The sequence below is a fragment of the Diabrotica virgifera genome, chromosome 4 (genome assembly GCF_917563875.1).
Source record: "Diabrotica virgifera virgifera chromosome 4, PGI_DIABVI_V3a".
Taxonomy (NCBI): Eukaryota; Metazoa; Arthropoda; class Insecta; order Coleoptera; family Chrysomelidae; genus Diabrotica; species Diabrotica virgifera.
The window spans coordinates 126,783,988-126,804,455 of NC_065446.1; the positions used below are offsets into that span (position 1 = coordinate 126,783,988).

Consider the following 20,468-nt stretch of genomic DNA (forward strand, 5'->3'; position numbering starts at 1 on the left):
TGTCGCTACCGCTAGAAGGTCCGATAAGCAGAATTACTTTTACAATGCAGCTTCGATTCGTTTCGATTCAGAGATGTTCATGTTGACCCAGTGAAGACCTCTGGAGAGACAGAAACGTACGTATGGGGATAGTGGATCACCCCTGAACCGAAATGAAACAAGCTGTTTTTTATTTCCTCATTTTACTCATATTTTGAGTAGGTCTATGGAATCAACTTTCCTTGGATTTTTTTCTAGACTAATAGACGGAATGTAACTGCATATTGTAGAGTCCCTTTCGTCTTCTTTATTCGTCGTCTCCTTGCCTTATACATTGTAAAAGACATGAGATTGGGGATGTTACCAGAAAGTGGTTCCAATTACCTTAAAGAAAATCAAACAAGACGTGATAAAAACAACAGATGTTAATGACAAATGGAACATGATACAAGAAACGTTAGTAGAGGCAGGAAAGAAGATATTACCCACAAAAATAATAAAAAAAAAACAGAGATGGATGACTTCAGAAATCCTAGAGCTAATGGAGGAAAGAAGGAAACATAAAGGCAGGAGTAAGGCAAAATACAAGGAAATACAAAGATTAATAGGAAAGAAAATAAAAGAGGCCAAATCCACCTGGCTGGCAAATCAATGTAGTGAAATAGAAGAATATTCTAAAAAGTATGATAGCTTTGACATGCACAAGAAAATAAAGGAAATCACAAATACACAGCGAAAAAAGAAAGATGGGCTTCTTAAAGACATAAATGGAAAAATTATTATAGAAGTCACGGAGAAATTAAAAAAGTGGAAGACATACATAACAGATATGTTTGAGGATAATAGACAAGAACCGGAAGAAATCGACAGCGAAACGGGACCAGAGATCATAATGGAGGAAATCGAACAAGCAATACGAAACGCAAAAAACGGAAAAACTGTAGGTCCAGACGAAATACCTGCGGAATTACTGAAATGTCTAGACGATGAATCTCTACCTGTACTACTGGATCAGTTTAATGAAGTATATAAAACCGGAAAAATCCCTCAGGAATGGTTGGTGTCCACCTTTGTAACAATACCAAAAACAATATATGCCAAAGATTGTTCGGACTATAGGACTAATATCAAAATATTTCTAAATGTGATTCATGGAAGATTATACAGAAAGATAGAATATGATATGGATGATACCCAATTTGGGTTCCGCAAAGGACTTGGAACAAGAGAGGCATTGTTTGCGTTTAATGTCCTCTCTCAAAGATGCATAGATATGAACCTGGATATTTATTCCTGTTTCATCGACTTCGAAAAAGCGTTCAACAGGGTCCGACATGAAAAACTAATAGAATTATTGAAAAACAGAGATATAGACAGACGAGATTTACGAATTATCATAAATCTGTATTGGGATCAAAAGGCCAATATAAAGATAGAACAACAAGAATCCGAGAATATTGATATAAAGAGAGGGGTAAGACAGGGTTGTGTTCTGTCGCCGCTACTGTTTAACCTATACAGTGAAGCCATATTTCAGGAAGCGATAGCGGAGCTATGTGATGGAATCTCTATAAACGGAAGAATAGTAAATAACATAAGATTCGCTGATAACACCGTTATATTGCAGACACCCTGGAATCGCTACAAGAATTGCTAAATCGAATTAACGATTATTGCATTCGATACGGACTAAAACTAAACAAGAAGAACATGGAAATGAAAGGTTAATGATAAAGCAAACCTGGGTCGATGACAAAAATGACCAAAGCAAAGAAATTAAAGTCCGAATTGAAACTGCAAGGCAAGCATTTATAGAAATGAAGACACTGCTTACAAACAAAGACCTTCAGTTGCCTCTCAGATTGAGGGCTCTAAGATGCTACATATTTTCTATATTGCTATACGGAATGGAAGCTTGGACATTGAAGAGACAACACATAAGAAGAATAGAAGCGTTCGAAATGTGGTGTTACAGAAGAATATTGAAAATTCAGTGGGTTCAAAGGATTACCAATGTTGAAGTGCTACGACGTTTAAATAAGGAGTTAGAAATTATGAAGAGTATAAAAACTAGAAAACTGGAATACTTGGGTCACATTACCAGAGGAGAAAAATACGAGTTGCTGAGAATTATTATGCAAGGAAGGATCCAAGGAAGAAGCATAGGAAGAAGACGCAACTCCTGGCTGAGAAACCTTAGAGAATGGTTTAACTGTAGTTCATTACAACTGTTCAGAGCAGCAGCCAACAAAGTGACGATAGCCATTATGATATCCAACCTCCGATAGGAGTGGGAACTTTAAGAAGAAGAAGGTTCCAAGAGAATTTTCAGATTTATTGTTAAGATCTGGGACTTCTCATTTCTCTTTAATAGATGTCGCTACCGAGCGTCCGAACTATTTTCATAGTTCTGCTTGGTTTCATTTCGATTCAGAAGTGTTCATGTAGCCCCACTGAAGACGTCTGTAGAGACATAACCGTACGTATGGGGATGATGGATGACCTCTGAACGGAAATGAAACAAGCTGTAATTTTTAATTAGTTTTATTAATACTTTACCTCACTCCAATCATCGATAACTGCAGGAGCCTCAAGCTGCTTGTTTAGTAATAGATCAATAAGATATTGTATCTCAGTCTTAGACAATTCAGCTTTACGCACCGAGTTAATTAGTCCGTCTCGTTCTGCAGCTGCAGTAAAGGAAGAAAATGAAAAATTAATAATAGGAAAAGATAATATATCAGCTTTCATTTATAAATCGAAATAAGTAGCTCGAATAACAGTATTTTATATAAAAATAAAAACAAATCAATGTTGCATGAAAATACAGTCAAACCCGCTTATTAGAATCCCTGTTATAGGAATATCCCGGTTTATGGAATATAAATTCGAGGTCCCGAAACGTTTTCATTTACTCCTTAATAAATTTATCCGTTTATTGGTTGGAATATATTCTAATTAAACAATACCTCTTAATAGAATATTTTTTAGATCATCCAATAAATTTTTTGTACAATTTACTAAAAATTTAAATTATGTTCGGTATTATGGTCTGTCGTCAAGGGCCTGTATAACACCTGTAGTGCTGGTTTATATTATTAGGGTTTCTTAATAAGTAGGTAATAGCTATTTGTATAACAAGGGAGGAAAGTGCTAATTTTCCTCCCGAGAATGAAGTTTACTGCCCGACGCGTAGCGGAGGGCAGTAATCATTCAAGGGAGGAAAAGGCACTTTACTCCCGTGTTATACATATGGTTTTTCCACCTTCCTCAAAAAACAAGTAATTTTTTCATTTTTACTTAATTTATTTATGTAACTAACCAACAAAATTTATTAGAACTAAAACTAACAAGTACGTACAATATAACTGTCAACTGTCAAATATAAGTCAAATTATTAATGTAAACATTGTTAAATCAGAATAACAATTTACTGTTTTTTACCATTCTGCAAAATACAGTGTTTTTAAATAAACGTTAAAATGTATAGATACTTACGTAATAGAAAATAGATATTGTACAGGGCGTCAATAAGTTATATTTCATGAATGAAATACCATGACGTCACTTTTACTTTTCCTCCCTAGGGAGGAAAAATATTTTCCTACCTAGGGAGGAAAAGTACAACTTTGCTCCCTACAATCAGGTCCGGAAAAGTATACTTTCGGTAGAGGTAGGTGGAAATAAATATTTATTACTTTGGTACGAGTACCAATTCGATCTTTAGCCGACAAAGTCATGGGTCATAAAGTAATTTTTATTTGTCTACAAAGTTCTATTATACATACATATTACCAAACACTTTTTACTGTTACAACACTGTTATAAATTGTTGGAAGCAGTTTATTTAGAATTCACCCAAAGAGTACCTACTTGTTTGCAAGAAGTGTATCATGGCTTTGTTAAATTCGAAAAGAAAAGATCTTACTTTAACCCGACGCGACGTGAGATTGAATAATGTAACAATTTATTTCTTGCCGCCAATACAACTTCGATTCAACCAATGTATTAAAGATGACCACAAGGATTAACAACAATAAAGCTATAATTACCGATGATTTCTCAAAAAAAAAATAAGTAATTTTGTTATTTGCATTTTAATACGAAAATATTTACATATCTACATATTGCAAATATTTCAATTACTTTTCATATTAATTACTGTATTCATTCACATACATAATATATAATGTAATTTGGTATTTAATACATAGATAAGTAGTATAATAGTTACACTACTGTATAATTGACATCAAAAGACCTAAATCCATATAGGTACATAAATATAAATTGGCATAGTGTGTAAAACTACATATTGGCATAGTATGTAAATACCATTATTACGTATATTCGGTACACTTATTTCGACTAGCCACCAATGATCGGTTATTAGAATATCCCGGTTATAAGAATATTTTTGCCTGGCACGAAGGCTATTCCAATAAGCGGGTTCGACTGTATAAACAAACAAGATTACGGTGCGCATAGGATTCGAACCTGTAAGATCAGCGCGCTACAGGTTACAAGTTAATCTCTTTAACCGCTCGGATAGCGCAGCCTGACGTAGGACAGTTTATAATACACCCATACCTCGCTTTACGGCCTAGATACGTTCCACGAAACATGGCCACAAAGCGAAATGCCGTATAACGAATCAATTATTCTAATACAAATTCATAGAAATTTAATGGGATCGGTTCCAAGTTTGTTAAATATGTGACATGGTGTATCGTTAAAAATGTATTTTATCTTTTTATTTTATTTAAATCAAAAATACATACATAACAAGCACATACATTGGTATATAAAATAATAAGAGATTCAAAAATCCAACAATAATCTACAAACAAAAATGGAACAACTTCACGATACGTAAAATATGTGTCTATTACCTATATGTATATAGACAAGGCGAAAACGGCGGATTCGTTGGAAAAAATATTCCCATGAGATTTTATTGCATAAGCACATTCGTGAGACACCCTAAAATAAGGTTCAAGAAGTCGCCCATGCGAAAAGTGGTCTAATTTTTTTTTAATACTTTTTTTAATCAAATTGCAAAAATCAATATTTTCGGCCCGAACAATTTTTTTAGATTTTTCGGACCATTCCGTACAGAAAAGGTCTCTTGTAATTTTTCTCTAAAGTTGATCGTGTTCTAAGCAATTTAAAATTTAAAAAACGCGAAAATGGCCATTTTTAAGACTTAATAACTCGGTTAAAGATTATTATTATGAATGTCAGAAAGTGATTAAATCAAATTTAAAGCCCCCTTCATGATCCTAAAAAAATTTGTGTCATTAATTTATTACTAAGCTGTTATTTTTATTGATTAATAATGAGCGGTAAGATCGTATTGACGCGGCTGTAAATGTGAGTGCGAGTGAGATGCGCCATTGGACTGCCTGAATGGCATCTCTTTCGCACTCATCATGGACGGCCGCCTAATACGTGCACGGCGCTCATTATTTTTACTTAAAAATAAACAGCTTAGTAATCAAATAATGACAAAAATTTCTTCAGGATCTTTTAGGGGGGCTTTAAACTTTGATTTAGTCAGTTTCTGACTTTCATAGTAATAATTTTTAACCGAGTTATTAAGCCTTGAAAATCGACAATTTTTGTTTTTTTCAATTTTAAAATGCTTTTACCTCGAAAACGATCCACTTTAGAGAAAAATTATAAGAGACCTTTTTTATCCAGAATAGTCCAAAAACCCTAAAAAATATTGATTTTTGCAAATTGATTAAAAAAAATTTGGACCACTTTTCGTGTGGGCGACTTCTTGGAATCTTATTCTGGAATGTCTCACGAATGTGATTATGCAAAAAAATCTCATGGGAATATTTTCTCTAAATGGTAGGGGAGCCCAAGCGGGGATTTTTGCAGTCACTCGAGCGCGTCAGATTAGCATATGGTGAGAAACCTGGTACCCTGCAGATGTACCTCTACTATATATTGGCTCTTATCACAGGGGAGTTCGTTAAGGGGGGCCCGAAAAAAAAAATCTACCCTTAAAAAAACTCGAAATTGTCAGATTAAGATAAGGTAGGTTAAGTACATGCAAACGAGTGGGCCGGAATGACAGATCGAAAAACTAAAAAATATATGCTCAATATTTTTTAAAAATCTATCGAATGATACCAAACACGACTTCTCACGGAGAGGGGTGGGGGGTAAATTTAATATTTTAAATACGAATCCCGTGATATTTCGCGAAATGAACATCAGATCGAAAAACTGTAAAATACACTTATTCAATATTTTTGAAAAATCTGTCGAAAGGCACCAAACACGACCCCCCATGGATGTGGGGTGGGGGGTTACTTTAAAATCTTAAATAGGAACCCTCACTTTTTATTGCAGATTTGGATTCCTTACGTAAAAATAAGTAACTTTTATTCGAAACATTTTTTCGAATTATGGATAGATGTCGCTATAATCGGAAAAAACGATTGTTGGAAATGGAAAATTAAATTAAAAAATGGCAAGCGCCCACTAAAATGGAAAACTTTACTTAACTTTTTTTGGTTTTAGGACCTACTGTTTACAACCCAATAGGTCCCCAAAGCGCTCGAGTGACTGCACATTTAGCATACTTTGCTCCCCTACCAAAAGAACCCGCCGTTTTCGCCTTGTCTAATACACATTTTCTTTAAATGGCTTTAATCTGAAGACGGCAAAGGAATGTTAACCTGCAAATCAATGTCGTCATCATTTTTCGCTGGTAAGGATGGGCCTGGCTTAATTTTGTTAATTGTAATTGCTTCCATGATTCACTGATGATATCAACATCCTTAATGTTGTAATCTGTCCAAAATGCTTGAATTGAAGATTTACCATCGGTTTCCCTTATAAGTTGTCGGATACGCCTTAAAAGTGGCTATTACACCTTAATCCATTGGTTGGATCAGAGCGGTTGTATTTTTCGAAAGGTACTCAATCCTGACATCTTCAGATAGTTCGGATAAATTAGTAAGATGCCCTGGTGCATTATCCAAAATTAGCAAAGCCTTGTTTCGGTTTTTGAAATGTACGTGCGATTAGGCGTTCGCTTCCAATAAAGTCCTGTTTTGTCTACGTTAAACACTTATTCAGGTTTCTAGCCACCTCTTTCAATAATTCCCTTTAAAATGTTAGGATATTTCTTAGATGCGGCCTGAAGAGTGTGCATCAAGATTGCGTTTGCGCGAGAATGACAACATGGGGTATAGCGAGGTATGAATGGGTGTACATAATCCCTAATATGGTTCTTCTCAGAGCCTTCTTTCAGTCGTGGCGTATACTGCATCTCTTGTGGAAATTAAAATGGAAAATCACCAAGGTCCATTCTGGTAATTTTTGAAGCTTTTTGTTGTGGGGCACAACAGCTATCATAGTATGTATGAGGCCTTGTTGGCCTCATATGACCAAATATGGCTGCACACACAAAGGCCACAATGACGTATCTTCGCTCCTATTGGTCCGATCGTGACGCGTGAGATATCACGGGATAGGATTTCACGAATACAATGTATCGAAATGGAAAAACCAGACATGCTAAAAAGACCTTAGATCCACAATAGTAGGGGAGCTATGTGTCTAAGAGCACAACTTTATGCGCGCATGCGCACACAGACAGTATGGAGTTCGTTGCTGAATCCAAAGATATTCTCTGCTAATTCTTTTAAGTTATGTTTGTATCAGTCCAAAAAATGTGTTGAAAGAATATATTAGTGTTTTTAGTAAATATATTTATTATAATTTTTGTGTCTTTGGATTTGGCTTCCTCGGGAGTAAGATAATACGTATTATTAAAACGTTTCTATTTATACTTCACTTCGTCTATTTGTTACCGTGATTTGTCATAATGTCCGAGAAACAGTATAAACAATGCGCTCGTGGTGTCACTGGTAGAGCATTCGTCTACAGATCGAGAGGTCCCGGGTTCAAAGGCGGACAATTGCTGTCTTTTTTTTTAATTTTTGGAAAGTGGTAAGTATTAAAATTAGTTTAATATTTAAATAAAATAAAAATAAACTGTATTGAAGTACAAAGTATTTTATTTCGTTGAAATCATATTATAATAGAAGTATAACTTCTTACGTACGTACAAAGTACACACAAATTCTTTTTTTAATAAATTGTACGCGGTAAACTGCGTATCTCAAGGGGAACACGACTTTGGAAACCTCTAACCCTTTGTGAATATATGAATAAATTTGGATGATTCACTTTGTTGATTTTATTTGAAAAATAATCACCAACAGACAATTTTTTCGCTATCTAGTTAGTGTAAGTATTAGAAACAAATTGGGCACTGAAAAAATGCCGTGAGAGAAATTATATATTTACCTAATATTTAGCTAATTATTATTCCCTTGAACATTTTTTTAAATAAAACATACATGTTTTAAAACAATATATTACATTCTACACTTACCTAAAACGTATATCCGTGAAAGTAATTTTAAAAATGAACCGAATATGAAATATGTACTCCTAGTCTAGGCAGATTATCGGAAAATAGCTCATTTTTGGGAAAAGTTATTTTCCAGCAATTTTATTGCTGGAATCGAATCTTATGATTGCATAAATATATTAATAACATATGTAGGTATGCAAAGTAAGCAGGTAGTGTGCTTTTTTTTCATAAACAAATTAGCGCTCCGAAATCGTTTTTTTTTCAATTATTGCTCTGTAACTCCAAAGATTTTAACTTTACACAAAAACATCCAAATAAAATGGGGCTGAAACAAGGATGTTGTCTATCTCCGACCTAATTTAAAGTATATATTCAATCATCGCTAGAGCAATGGAAAAAACAAGTATCCGGAATGGGAATAGACATAGGTGGTGGAAAATGTCTAACAACTTTGTTTTTCGCAGATGAACAGGTAGTCTTCCAAGGAAACTAAAGAAATAATAATATGAAAAATTGGCGTCAATATGAATATCTCAAAGACTTCAAAGAGTATCCTAAAATAGGGGATGATGAAGAAGATCCAAAGATAGAAATTAGAACCACAAAAACATGTAAATAATATAAATATCTCGGATCTATATCTAAAGAAGGTACTACCAAAAAATACATCGAAAACAGAACGCAGCACGGAAAAAAGCGGTAAACATTCTAAGCTCTCTACCATGGTCTAAAGATATTATTATAATTTATCGAACCTTGGTAGTGACTATTATGACTTATGAAGCAGAAGCAGAGCTCGTGTGGTACATCCAAAAAAGATCACATTATGAATGAATATATTAGAAGGAGGACAAATACTGTATGTTCCAGTGTAGATAGAATTCAAACGAGACAACTAGTGTGGTATGGCCACGTGAAACGAATGAATGAAGACAGATGGTCAAAGAAAGCTTTAAATTACATACCACAACAAAGAGGAAAGAAGGGGAAGACCTTCAGTTACTTGTGAAGAAAATGTGCGGCACATAATGAGAGATAGAGCCATCAAAGAAGACAAATGGACGGACAGAAAACGATGGCGGTCGAAATGCGAGAAGCGGCAGAGGCTGTAGGAGTCTCGCTTATAGACAGAATCCGTTCATCCGTTCACAAGAAAATTAACTTTGAAAATGAGCATAATTTATGGTAGTGCAAAACTTTTGTGGTTAAGTTTATCTTCTGCAAATAACGAGATTCGGTAATCAGAACAATATGAACAGTAGATAACACTAAAGTACGTCAATGAACGAATGCTGCACTTCCGCCGTTATCGAAGGAATAATTTTGCGTCCTTACACAATAATTTAAGTTTGCGGTAAGTCTAATCGATTACAAAATGATTACGGCGATAAGAAAGGTGTTCTTAAAGAAATAAATTATATTTATAGTACGGATCCGAATATAGGTCGACCTTCACCCATTGGCTTTCCGGATGAAACATTTTTTTATTAAATTTCATACATACACAAATATTACTTGCATTGGTTGCCTATCAAAATCTTGTCATACCTATCCTTCAGTGGGGCCTTAGGGGTTGAAATCAACTTTTCAAGGATATTTTTGTGAATCTATTTGAAAGTATGGTAGCATTATTTTATTTTTAAATTAAATAGGCATATTCAGTACAATTCATAGAGTATACAAAACAATTCAAGAAAACATTAAAAAATATGCCAACGGTGGCAAATTCTTAAAGGCGCCTCAAAAAACAATGGATTTTGCGGTGGGCACCAGAATTCATCATTAAATCAATGTAAACAAAAAGTTCAAAAAACAATTTATTAGCTTATGAGTTTTTCTATGTAACGGTGACTTTTTGGTATCACTCGGAAATCAAAACAACGAATTTTTTGCAAAAAGGGGTGAAAATCAACATATTTCTTATTGTTAAACAAAAAATAAGTATAAAACAAAAAATATCTCGACCGCGTTACCTCAAGATATATCTCAAAATATATACAAAATTTCAAGTAGATCGGTAACTACACTGCGGTGCAAAAAAATCGATCCTTAAATATTTGGTCACTTTTTATGTTTCGAATTTCCTAAACCTGTTGTCCGATTTAAGTGATTTTTTACCACGTTACAGCCTTATTCATTGACAATATCTCTGTAATAATATTGTTGCTAGACAGTCAAACTATCATTGTATATCGGGTGTACGAATCAAACTGTGTTTTTTTCTCAAGGTTCGCATCACCCTGTGGACTATTCTGGCATTTATAAAATACTGAAATTAAAACCCAACTATAGCCTCAGGTTTTCTTAACATTTTTTTTCGATTCATTCGCTTATGTTGAATAATAAAAAAGTTAGATACTTTAACAACTGGCCATGTTCGTCATCAGTACAGGGTGTTTCTAAATTATTTGCGCAAAACGTTAAGGGGTTATTGTACATGAGAAAATAATGACAATTTGCTTTATAATCATATGTCCGCAAACGCTTCGTTTCCGAGATACGGGATGTTCAATTTTTTTTACAAACTGATGATTTACTTATTGCTTTAAAACCAGTTGAGATGTACAAATCAAAGGACCAGGCAACACTCCTTATGGAAAAGTGGTCCCGGTCAAATTTGATGAAAGTTTGGTCAATGATACTTCTTGATGTGTAGATTTAAAAAGTCCATGGCACCTGGGTCTGAATAACTACTATTCTCGAGTTACAGCCTTCTGAAGTTATTGGATTCGGGTGGTCGGTTTACGTTAAGTGCACTAATTTACGGTCAAGTGAACGAAAATATTTATTATTAGAAGAAGAGAAACTCATGTTCGTCGTACATACTTGCGTGTTGTATATGAATTTGTGGTCAAAAATAGTTGAATCGTATTTTAGTCTAGAAAACCTCCGAAAAGTCTTCAGAAAACTAAAGAAGTGCGGTATAAAATGTGCTGCTAGATCGATATAACCATTATCATGTTTTCATGAATGCTTCTCAGTTATGCAATACCATTAAAACTGCAGTTCGGCTTTATCTTTAGAAAACTACTGAACAGTGGCGGATCTAGGGGGGATAGGGGTAATTCCACCGGTAACATGTTCCAGAATTAATGAAATAACTTTATTTAATGAAAATGAACGAGATGGAGCCATCAAAACACAATTATAACCAAAGAGCGGATAGTGTGACGAAATGACGTAAGCCCAGAGCACGGGCGCCCATATAAAAATTTTTAGGGGGGTGGCAAACGTGAAGATGTTGCACATTATATTTTGTATACTTTGAATAACCATATATAATTCAAAGCACCCGAAAAGCCAGGGGGGCCACGGCCCCCCTGCCCATGGGTATGGGCGCCCATGGCCCAGAGTACGATTTAAGGACCAGAGAAGATGAGATACGGGTGTTAAGAGTACGAAATTGGAAAACAAAGGCGGAGGATAGAATGGAATGGAAGCTGATTCTCGAACAGACCGAGGTCCACCAGGGGTTCGACAGCCAATGATGATAACCTTTTAAATACAGTGGAACCTCGATTATCCGTCAGGGCACCGAACCAAGGGTATGACGGATAATCGAAAAGACGGTTAACAGAACATTAAAAAAAATCATAGTATTATGGTGACACAGTGAATTATGGTGACAGACAGATATTGACTAATAATTGCGTTTTTATTTTCGGCTTGCGATTAAAAAAATAGAACTCTAAAAGCACGGTGTCATTTATCATTACCTATTTAAATTGAAATTTAATCCAGAGCCCTGGATAAGAACAAAAATTATTAAGATAAAAAAATGCGGTGGGGGCATAACTGCACATGTACATTTCAACGAATTTCGTTTGGCTTATCGTAATGCTCAAACAAAATGAATTGATGACTAAATTTTTACTTATGTATACAATATAACTTATGTATGGACCCTGACGGTTAACAGAGGTGACGGTTAATAGAGAGACGGATAATCGAGGTTCCACTGTACAAAACATTGTATTAGAAGAGTTTCAAATTGATGAGAATATGGATAAACCGGGATTCATAAGAGTTCGAATATTTTCTAGGTTTCGGCAAGCTACAAAACACCAAGTATTCATTTCCTATACGATTGATGAAGATAATGAAGATGAGCCTGTAGAAGAACCGATTAACGGGTACTACTGTACCTGTCAATCTGGTGCGAGAACTGTAGGTACTTGTGCTCATATCACTAGTGTGTTATGGTTTTTAGGCTTTGCAAGACATCAACTCAATGTTAAGTATCCTAATAGGTCGTTAGTTAACACGACGTATGATGCATCTAACCGAAATCAGCAAAATGTTAACATACGAATAGTCGAAGATGATTTAAACTCGATTTTTCCATAGACAATTGTAATTAATATTTAACATTTACAAACTACCATTTACTTTGTTTTTTTTTGTATTGAAATCAAGTCCATGTTCTCTACCTGTCTTATATCTGATATCCGGGACAAGTTTTATGTCAACTAATGTATTTTTTTATGTTTCAACAATTTTTTCTTTAATTATTCTGGAACATGTTACGAGTGGAATTACCCCCATCCCCCCTAGATCCGCCACTGCTCAGTAGTTTTCTAAAGATAAGGCGGAACTGTAGTTTTGCTGGTATTCCATAACTAAGAAGCATTCATGAAAACATGATAATGCTTATATCGATCTAGCAGCACCTTTTATACCGCACTTCTTTAGTTTTCTGAAGACTTTTCGGAGGTTTTCTGAAGACTAAAATACGATCTTACGATCCAACTATTTTTGACCACGAATTCATAAACAACACGTAAGTATGTATGAAGAACATGAGTTTCTCTTCTTCTAATAATAAATATTTTCGTTCACTTGGCCGTAAATTAGTGCACTTAACGTAAACCGTGCACTCGAATCCAACAATTTCAGAAGGCTATAACTCGAGAATAGTAGTTATTCAGACCCAGGTGCCATGGACTTTTTTAATCTACACATCAAGAAGTATCATTGACCAAACTTTCATCAAATTTGACCGGGACCACTTTTCCATAAGGAGTGTTGCCTGGTCCTTTGGTGGGTTTTAAGACGTAGTTATTGCACATTTTTTGACATACAATTAAGAATTTAATATTCACCAGTGGCGCGCAAACGGGTATTATGACCAATAATATTACCCGTACGCATTGAGTGAATATAAAATTCTTAATTGTATGTCAAAAAATGTGCAATAACTATGTTTTAAAACTCACCGAATTTGATCTGCATATCTCAACTGGTTTTAAAGCAATAAATAAATCGTCAGTTTGTAAAAAAAAAATTAAACATCCCGTATCTCGGAAACGAAGCGTTTGCGGACATATGATTATAAAGCAAATTGTCATCATTTTCTCATGTAAAATTACCCCTTAAAGTTTGTCCCACTTATTTAGCAACACCCTGTACTGATGACGAACATGGCTAGTTGTTAAAGTACCTAACTTTTTTATTATTCAACATAAGCGAATGAATCAAAAGACAAAATGTTAAGAAAACCTGAGGCTATAGTCGGGTTTTAATTTCAGTATTTTATAAATGCTAGAATAGTCCACAGGGTGATGCGAACTTTGAGAAAAAAACATAGTTTGATTCGTACACCCGGCATACAATGACAGTTTAACTGTCTAGCAACAATATTATTACATCGATATTGTCAATGGATAAAGCTATAAAGTGGTAAAAAATCACTTAAATCGGACAACAGGTTTAGGAAATTCAAAACATCAAAAATGACCAAATTTTTTAGTGGATCGATTTTTTTGCACCGCAGTGTAGTTTTTTTATCTACAATGTCTACCGGCTTTGAAAGAAGCAGTTTTGAGAAAAACGCGTTTAAAGTTGTGTCAACTGTTTATTTTCAATTTATTTTTGCCTGTCAAATCCCAAAGTGACACACACCGAAATACGTTTTTGAATCGCGGAGTAATTTACAAAAAAGAATGGGAATAGCTGTTGAAAATTTTTCCCTACGCTCGAGCGCGCTGACGCGAACCTGCTGCAAAGAGAGTCAGAGCTAGGATAGTGTTGAATATCCCTAGCTTCAACTCGCTTTGCAACAGGTTCGCATCAGCGCGCTTGGACGTAATGAACAACGGTCAACAGCTGTTCCCATTTTCTTTTGTAAAGTACTCCGCGATTCAAAAACATATTCCGGTGTGCATCACTTTATGATTTGACAGACAAAAAAGAAATTGAAAATAAAAGTTGACAATACTTTAAACGCATTTTCCTTAAAACTGCTTTTTTTAACTCTTTGCAGCACGAGATTTTATAGATTTTCTAAACCCTTGCGGCAAAGAAACATTTAATTGCACGTCTAAAATTACCTCACTTTTCAAGAAATAACTGATAACCATTTGCGTTTGGCTAATAACTAAACTGTGGGAATTTTACCAATTATTGTTTATACTTAATAGGGACAGAGGGAATAAGTAATAAAAACCTCTTGCGTAGGTGTAACTTGATAAAAATAATTTAGTAAGTGGTTCATTTTGTTTACTACCGTGCAACATGTAGCAAAAATTTGGTGGTTCAAATTTCAATCCGGTGTGCCGAAAAGAGTTAAAGGCGGTAGACATTGTAGCTCAAAAACTACTTGACCGATCCACCCGGAATTTTGTATATATATTTTCTTTAGACATTTCTTGAGGTAACATTGTCGAGATATTTTTTGTTTTATGCTTATTTTTTTGTTTAACCTTCCGATGACCAACCTTTTTTTGTTACACGGATGGCCAAGGGGGGGAAAATGACCCCAGGTCAAAAATGTCAAAAATGGCAATTAACAAAAAAATGGAGTTTTTTTTTAATTTTTTTTTGGCATGGACTTTATGTCATTCAGCCAGTCACAACATGAGTATTAGTGTCATGTGTAGTATGTACAGTAGATAGATAGATAGATAGATAGACATTTATTGTTTTTAAAAACTACAGTTTTATAACAATGAGTTTAGTAAGTACAGAATATAACTAACAACTAGTCTAGAACATAAATAACTATTAACAAATTTAAACAAAAGTTAAGCGCTATCACTAACTGAAATGGAGAACTTGGTTTTTTTAATAAACACCAATGAAGGAGAAACTGAAGTACAGAATATAACTAACAACTAGTCTAGAACATAAGTAACTATTAACAAATTTAAACAAAAGTTAATCGCTAAAACTAACTGAAATGGAGACTTGTTTTCTTAAATAAACACCAATGAAGGAGAAACTGAAGCTTATTCATTTAAAACAAAAGATCTAAGTTTTATGATATTCCAAATATATATTGAAATTGCTTTCAGGGATATTATAGTTACATTATTAAGACAACCAATAAGGTCGGTGCAATTATTAAGGGGGGCCATATTAACCGGTTTCATTGAACTGTAAATGGGACATTCAAACAGTAAATGTTCAAGAGTTTCCAACTTGTTTGTGTTACAAATAGTACAGATTTCAGATGGTCGTATATGATATGTTATACCATTATAGGTAAATTTTAACACATGGCGATTAGATGTTCGAAGTTGCGCCATGGCACGAATGTATTTTATGGGAATTTGAAATTCCAGATATTTCTGTACTGAGGTATCTACGGATAAATGTTTGTAAATAGTTGAGAATGTTGACATGGAGACTGCTTGAATGTCTTCTTGATGAAGCATATCCATATACTTTTTTAACATGCTTTTCTTGTTTTTTAATAGCCAATCAGAGATGTTTTCATCCCAAGAAAATTCATAATCTAATATTTGAAAATATTGCTTAAACTGTGAAACCCAGTTGTATCTGTTCGTATTTATTGAATTATTTGCTGAAGAAATTTGAAGCTGACGCAGAAAACAAATAAGAGGAAGTCTTAAATCATGCATTTGCGATAGCTTGATAAGCCAATTTAAAGTTAGCTTGAAAATAGTAAAAGAAATTTTTACTCTTCCTGTCTCCAACCTAACAGCATAATCAGGTGTATTGATACTGAGATGTAAAAGTTTTTTAAAGAAAGTTATTTGTATTCTTTCTAACTGGTCAGCATATCTCATTCCCCAAACGGGCACACAGTTCATAACAAGGCTTTGAACTAGCGAATCGAAAAGTTGCACACGAGATGTCCAAGAATTCATTTTGGTTTTAGCCATTAAACCTATCACGTTACCAATTGCGTGTTTTGCTCTTTCCACTGTTGTATCGGCCATTGCTTTAAAAAGTGATGTTGTGGTTAGGGTGACTCCAAGATATACAAATTTGTTAACAACTTCTATTTTTTCATTCTTATATAGGAACTTAACGCCTTTATTGCCAATTTGACCGCTTCGGGCAAATGGAAGAATTTTGGTTTTGCCAACATTTACAGTTAGCTGGTTTTTGTCACTGTATTTTTCTAGATAACTTAAATTTTTACCGAGTTCAACTTCTGAGTCACAAAGAATGACCAAATCATCAGCATACAATAGCATTATTATTTGATTTTGGCTATCAATGGAGATACCTTGTGATCCTTGACTAATAAAAAACTGTTCTATATCCGCAATAAATAAACTAAATAATAGTGGACTCAAAGGTTCACCCTGTAAGACTCCTGTTGAAATATCAAATGGTCTTGTGTAGCCGTTTGGAGTTTTGATGTACATCCTAGCATTATCATAAATGTTTTTCAAAATGGCTATTATTTTAGAACTCACCCCAAGGCCAAATAGCTTTTGCCACAGCAAATGATGGATAATGGAGTCAAAAGCCCGCTTATAATCTACAAAGGCAGCGTACACTTTGCGTTTTTTCAGTCGTAGTTGCAGTTGTACAGCAGAAGTGAGGGTGAATACATTATCAATGCAACCCCTTGATCCCCTGAAACCCGACTGACATTCGGGAAGAACATTATTTACTTCAACCCAATCTCTGAGTCTGTTTAACAAAATATTAGTAAATATTTTTTCAACACAATTAAGTAAGGCAATACCTCTATAGTTTGCTGGATCATCTCTGTTGCCCTTTTTAAATATCATAGTAAAAATGACTTCACTCCAGTTATGCGGCGTAATGGTTGTTTCCAGTATTCTATTAAACATGCCCGTTAAATACAGTATCCAATTATTTGGAAGATTTTTAAAGAATTCATAAGAAATATGGTCAGTTCCAGGTGCTTTACGATTGGGACAGTTATTTAGGACTCTATATATTTCGTCACTGGTTATAATAGCGTCAAAAATGGGATGTCTTGCATCAAAAAAACGGGCATTATGATATAGTTTTGGGGGATATATATTCGAATAAAATTGCTCCCATACGTCTACATCGATAAAAGAAGTATTGTGATTTTTCCGAAATTTCCTAATCACTGACCAGAATGTTTTGGAGTCCCTGCTGTTTGCAAGTTGAGAATACAGGTTATGAAAATATATATGTTTTTTCTTTTTAATTATTTGTCTATAGGCTTTTTTTGATGTCAAAAAATTTGTTTTATAGGGGTCGCGGAAGTTATTTGATTTAGCTGTTTTGAGGCTTTGTTTCATGTTGTTTTTAGCTGAGGTACATTCATGATCAAACCATGGAGGACTTTGCCTGATACACGACGGGAAAGATTTTTCTTTACAAAGTTGTAATTGCGAAGCAGTTTCTTTAATTGCTGACATTAGATTATTGTATAGTTCCTGTGCATCAATATTTATAGAAAGAGACGTTTTATTCGAATGTTGCATAGAAATTTTATAGAAAAAGGCAAGGTCAGTATTCCATTGATATATAGTTTTTTTTTGTATAGGAAGTGCTTTTTTGAAACGACTTTCTCGAAAAAAGTCGGAAACGCAAGTTACCAGTATACCAAAGTGGTCAGAAGGGCTGTTATGGTTCATTACACATAAATCTTGGATAATAGGTATTGCACTGTTCTGGATAAATGCTAAGTCAATTACACTATTTCCAGCTTTGCTAATGTGAGTAAATTGTGCCGGTGTATCAGACTCAGTCCTCCCATTAAGTAGACAGAAAGAGTTGGTGTTCATGAAGTCAATAATATGGCGCCCCTTAGTATTTAAAACCATGTCATTGCTTAGACGATACTCCGATAGATTTGTGCCCTCCAGCATCTCTGGCGGAACTTCTCCAATATCTGATATTCTACTGTTAAAGTCACCGCCAATTAGAAGCGGAACATCGAAATGGTTTTCTAGAATTTCCGACAGAGATACTTGAAAAAGTTCTAGAATATACACAATATCTAAGGACGGTTTAAAATATACTGTGCAAATAATAATAGACTCTTCCGAAGGAGAAACCAGTCTGCAAAATAGCCACCACGGTGTTTTTTCTAAAATTACACAGTTGTATACATTTTTATAAAATATGTAGATACCACCGCTTGCTCTGCCCACGGATTTCTCTTTCGAAGCAGGACTACTTATAACATTATAGGATGACAAAACAATTGACAAATTATTACACTCATTAAGTAGCCATGTTTCAGTAAGACATAAAACCGAAAAATCATTGTAATCTCTAACAAATTCATCCAGATTGGCAAATCCTTGACAGTTCCAAAATACTATTTTGAATGATTGCTATTCAGGTACAGATGAGTTTGCCCCACATAAAGCAGGCTTTGAAGTCTTGAGTCCCTTTTCACGTCTAGGTGATTCCTGTCCCTCTCTATCACGTTTGGTTGTTCCTCTTGTAGTAATTCTAGGTATTTTGTTTATGTATCTAATCGTTAAATTTTTCTCCCCATTATCTATACGACTTTGTAGCTCTGTTCGTAATTCAGCTAGATATTTTGACTGGCAAGGTGTCAGATCTTGTTTTATGTATATGTTTGAGTTTGAGTTTTGATTCAGTTTAGATTTATTTTTAAGAACAAAAAGGGCATCTTCACTGGACATCATAGTAACTTTCAGCGGCCTTGGTTTCATATCTTGGCGAGGAAAGCCAAGCCGGCGATGCGAAGATATTTGTAAGTTAGGAGCTACCTGATTTAATATTTGTTGTGCATTAACTTCATCGGATTCTGTATTTTCTGGAACACCCATGAGCAAAACATTTTTTTCCCTTTGTTTTCTATCAGCCAGCTCTATAAGGATATTTTCGGGAGGAGAGGATTCTATTTTCTGGATTTTAATTTTTAGCTGTTCGTTTTCTCTTCTTAGAACCGCTATTTCCGAGATGCAAGCGTCAATTTTTGTCGACTGAGAATTTACTAAATTATGTAAGTCAGACATTCGAGTGTTACATGTTGCGATAGCGTTACTTAAATTAGCAAGCTGAGCCATAATTGCGTTGAAGTGCATTGTGCTAGCATCTGCTTCTGTGGTACAATTTTGACACTTCCATGTCAACAAGGTTGCAGGTGAAAAATTTAAGGGTTGAGGTTGAGCACAAACACCGTGCCATGTTGTTTTGCATCCAGAACATTCCAGTTTGCTACCATCTGTCGGTGTTATAATTTTATGGCATGCCTGACAATTTAAATCCATTATAGTAATATTAACCGTACTATTAAAGGTACCACTAATTACTTAAGTTTTTGTCTAAGGCAATACTCAAGTTTCAATTAAGTAGATCGCTGAAATGTAGATTGTATTTCTTGTTTAAAAATTGGGTTTTTCTCCTTACAGGTGTGTTTATAGTAAAAACTATTCAACTGTTCTAAGGCAATATTCTGGTTTCGATTGAGTAGAACGTTGAAATGTAAATTGTATTTCTTTTTTTAAAAATTAAGTTTTTCTACTTACAGTTGTGTTTACAATAAAAACTGTTTAACTTTTAACTTATATTGGTTAAATTCACAAGCCACTATTAAACGATGTTACCTCTACGGCAGCTAGAACTAAACTCCCTAGTATGTACAGTATTTCTCATGATCATCTTTCAGTGCGTCACAGTTTTTCGATTTCTTTCTAACGCATTAAATTGTATGTGACAGAAAAAAAAAAGGCACGTCGGTGATTACATTTCGTCGGTGACATTTTTATAACATTTATTCTAGTTATTCTAGTTGTCGATAGATGGCGCCATAATAAAAAAATAATTTTTTTTATATTACAAATATAATCTGTATAATTTATAGACTATACAAATCAAAGAAAATACCATTTTATAAATGCAAGAA

At 34.5% G+C, this 20,468-nt stretch overlaps 1 protein-coding gene across 16 annotated transcripts in view; it reads right to left on the reverse strand.

The window, feature by feature from the left end:
* The window catches only part of LOC126883907 (ribosome-binding protein 1-like), a 189,862-nt gene that overhangs the window by 60,886 nt on the left and 108,508 nt on the right, over positions 1 to 20,468 (reverse strand). For all 16 annotated transcript variants that reach the window (XR_007697749.1, XR_007697748.1, XM_050649612.1 and 13 more), the window contains one exon: positions 2,539 to 2,669. Coding sequence is in view for 14 of the 16 variants with exons in the window: in XM_050649612.1 (XP_050505569.1) it covers positions 2,539 to 2,669 (131 nt within the window). In the remaining 2 variants the exon portion in view is untranslated. The remainder of the gene's footprint in view (positions 1 to 2,538; positions 2,670 to 20,468) is intronic.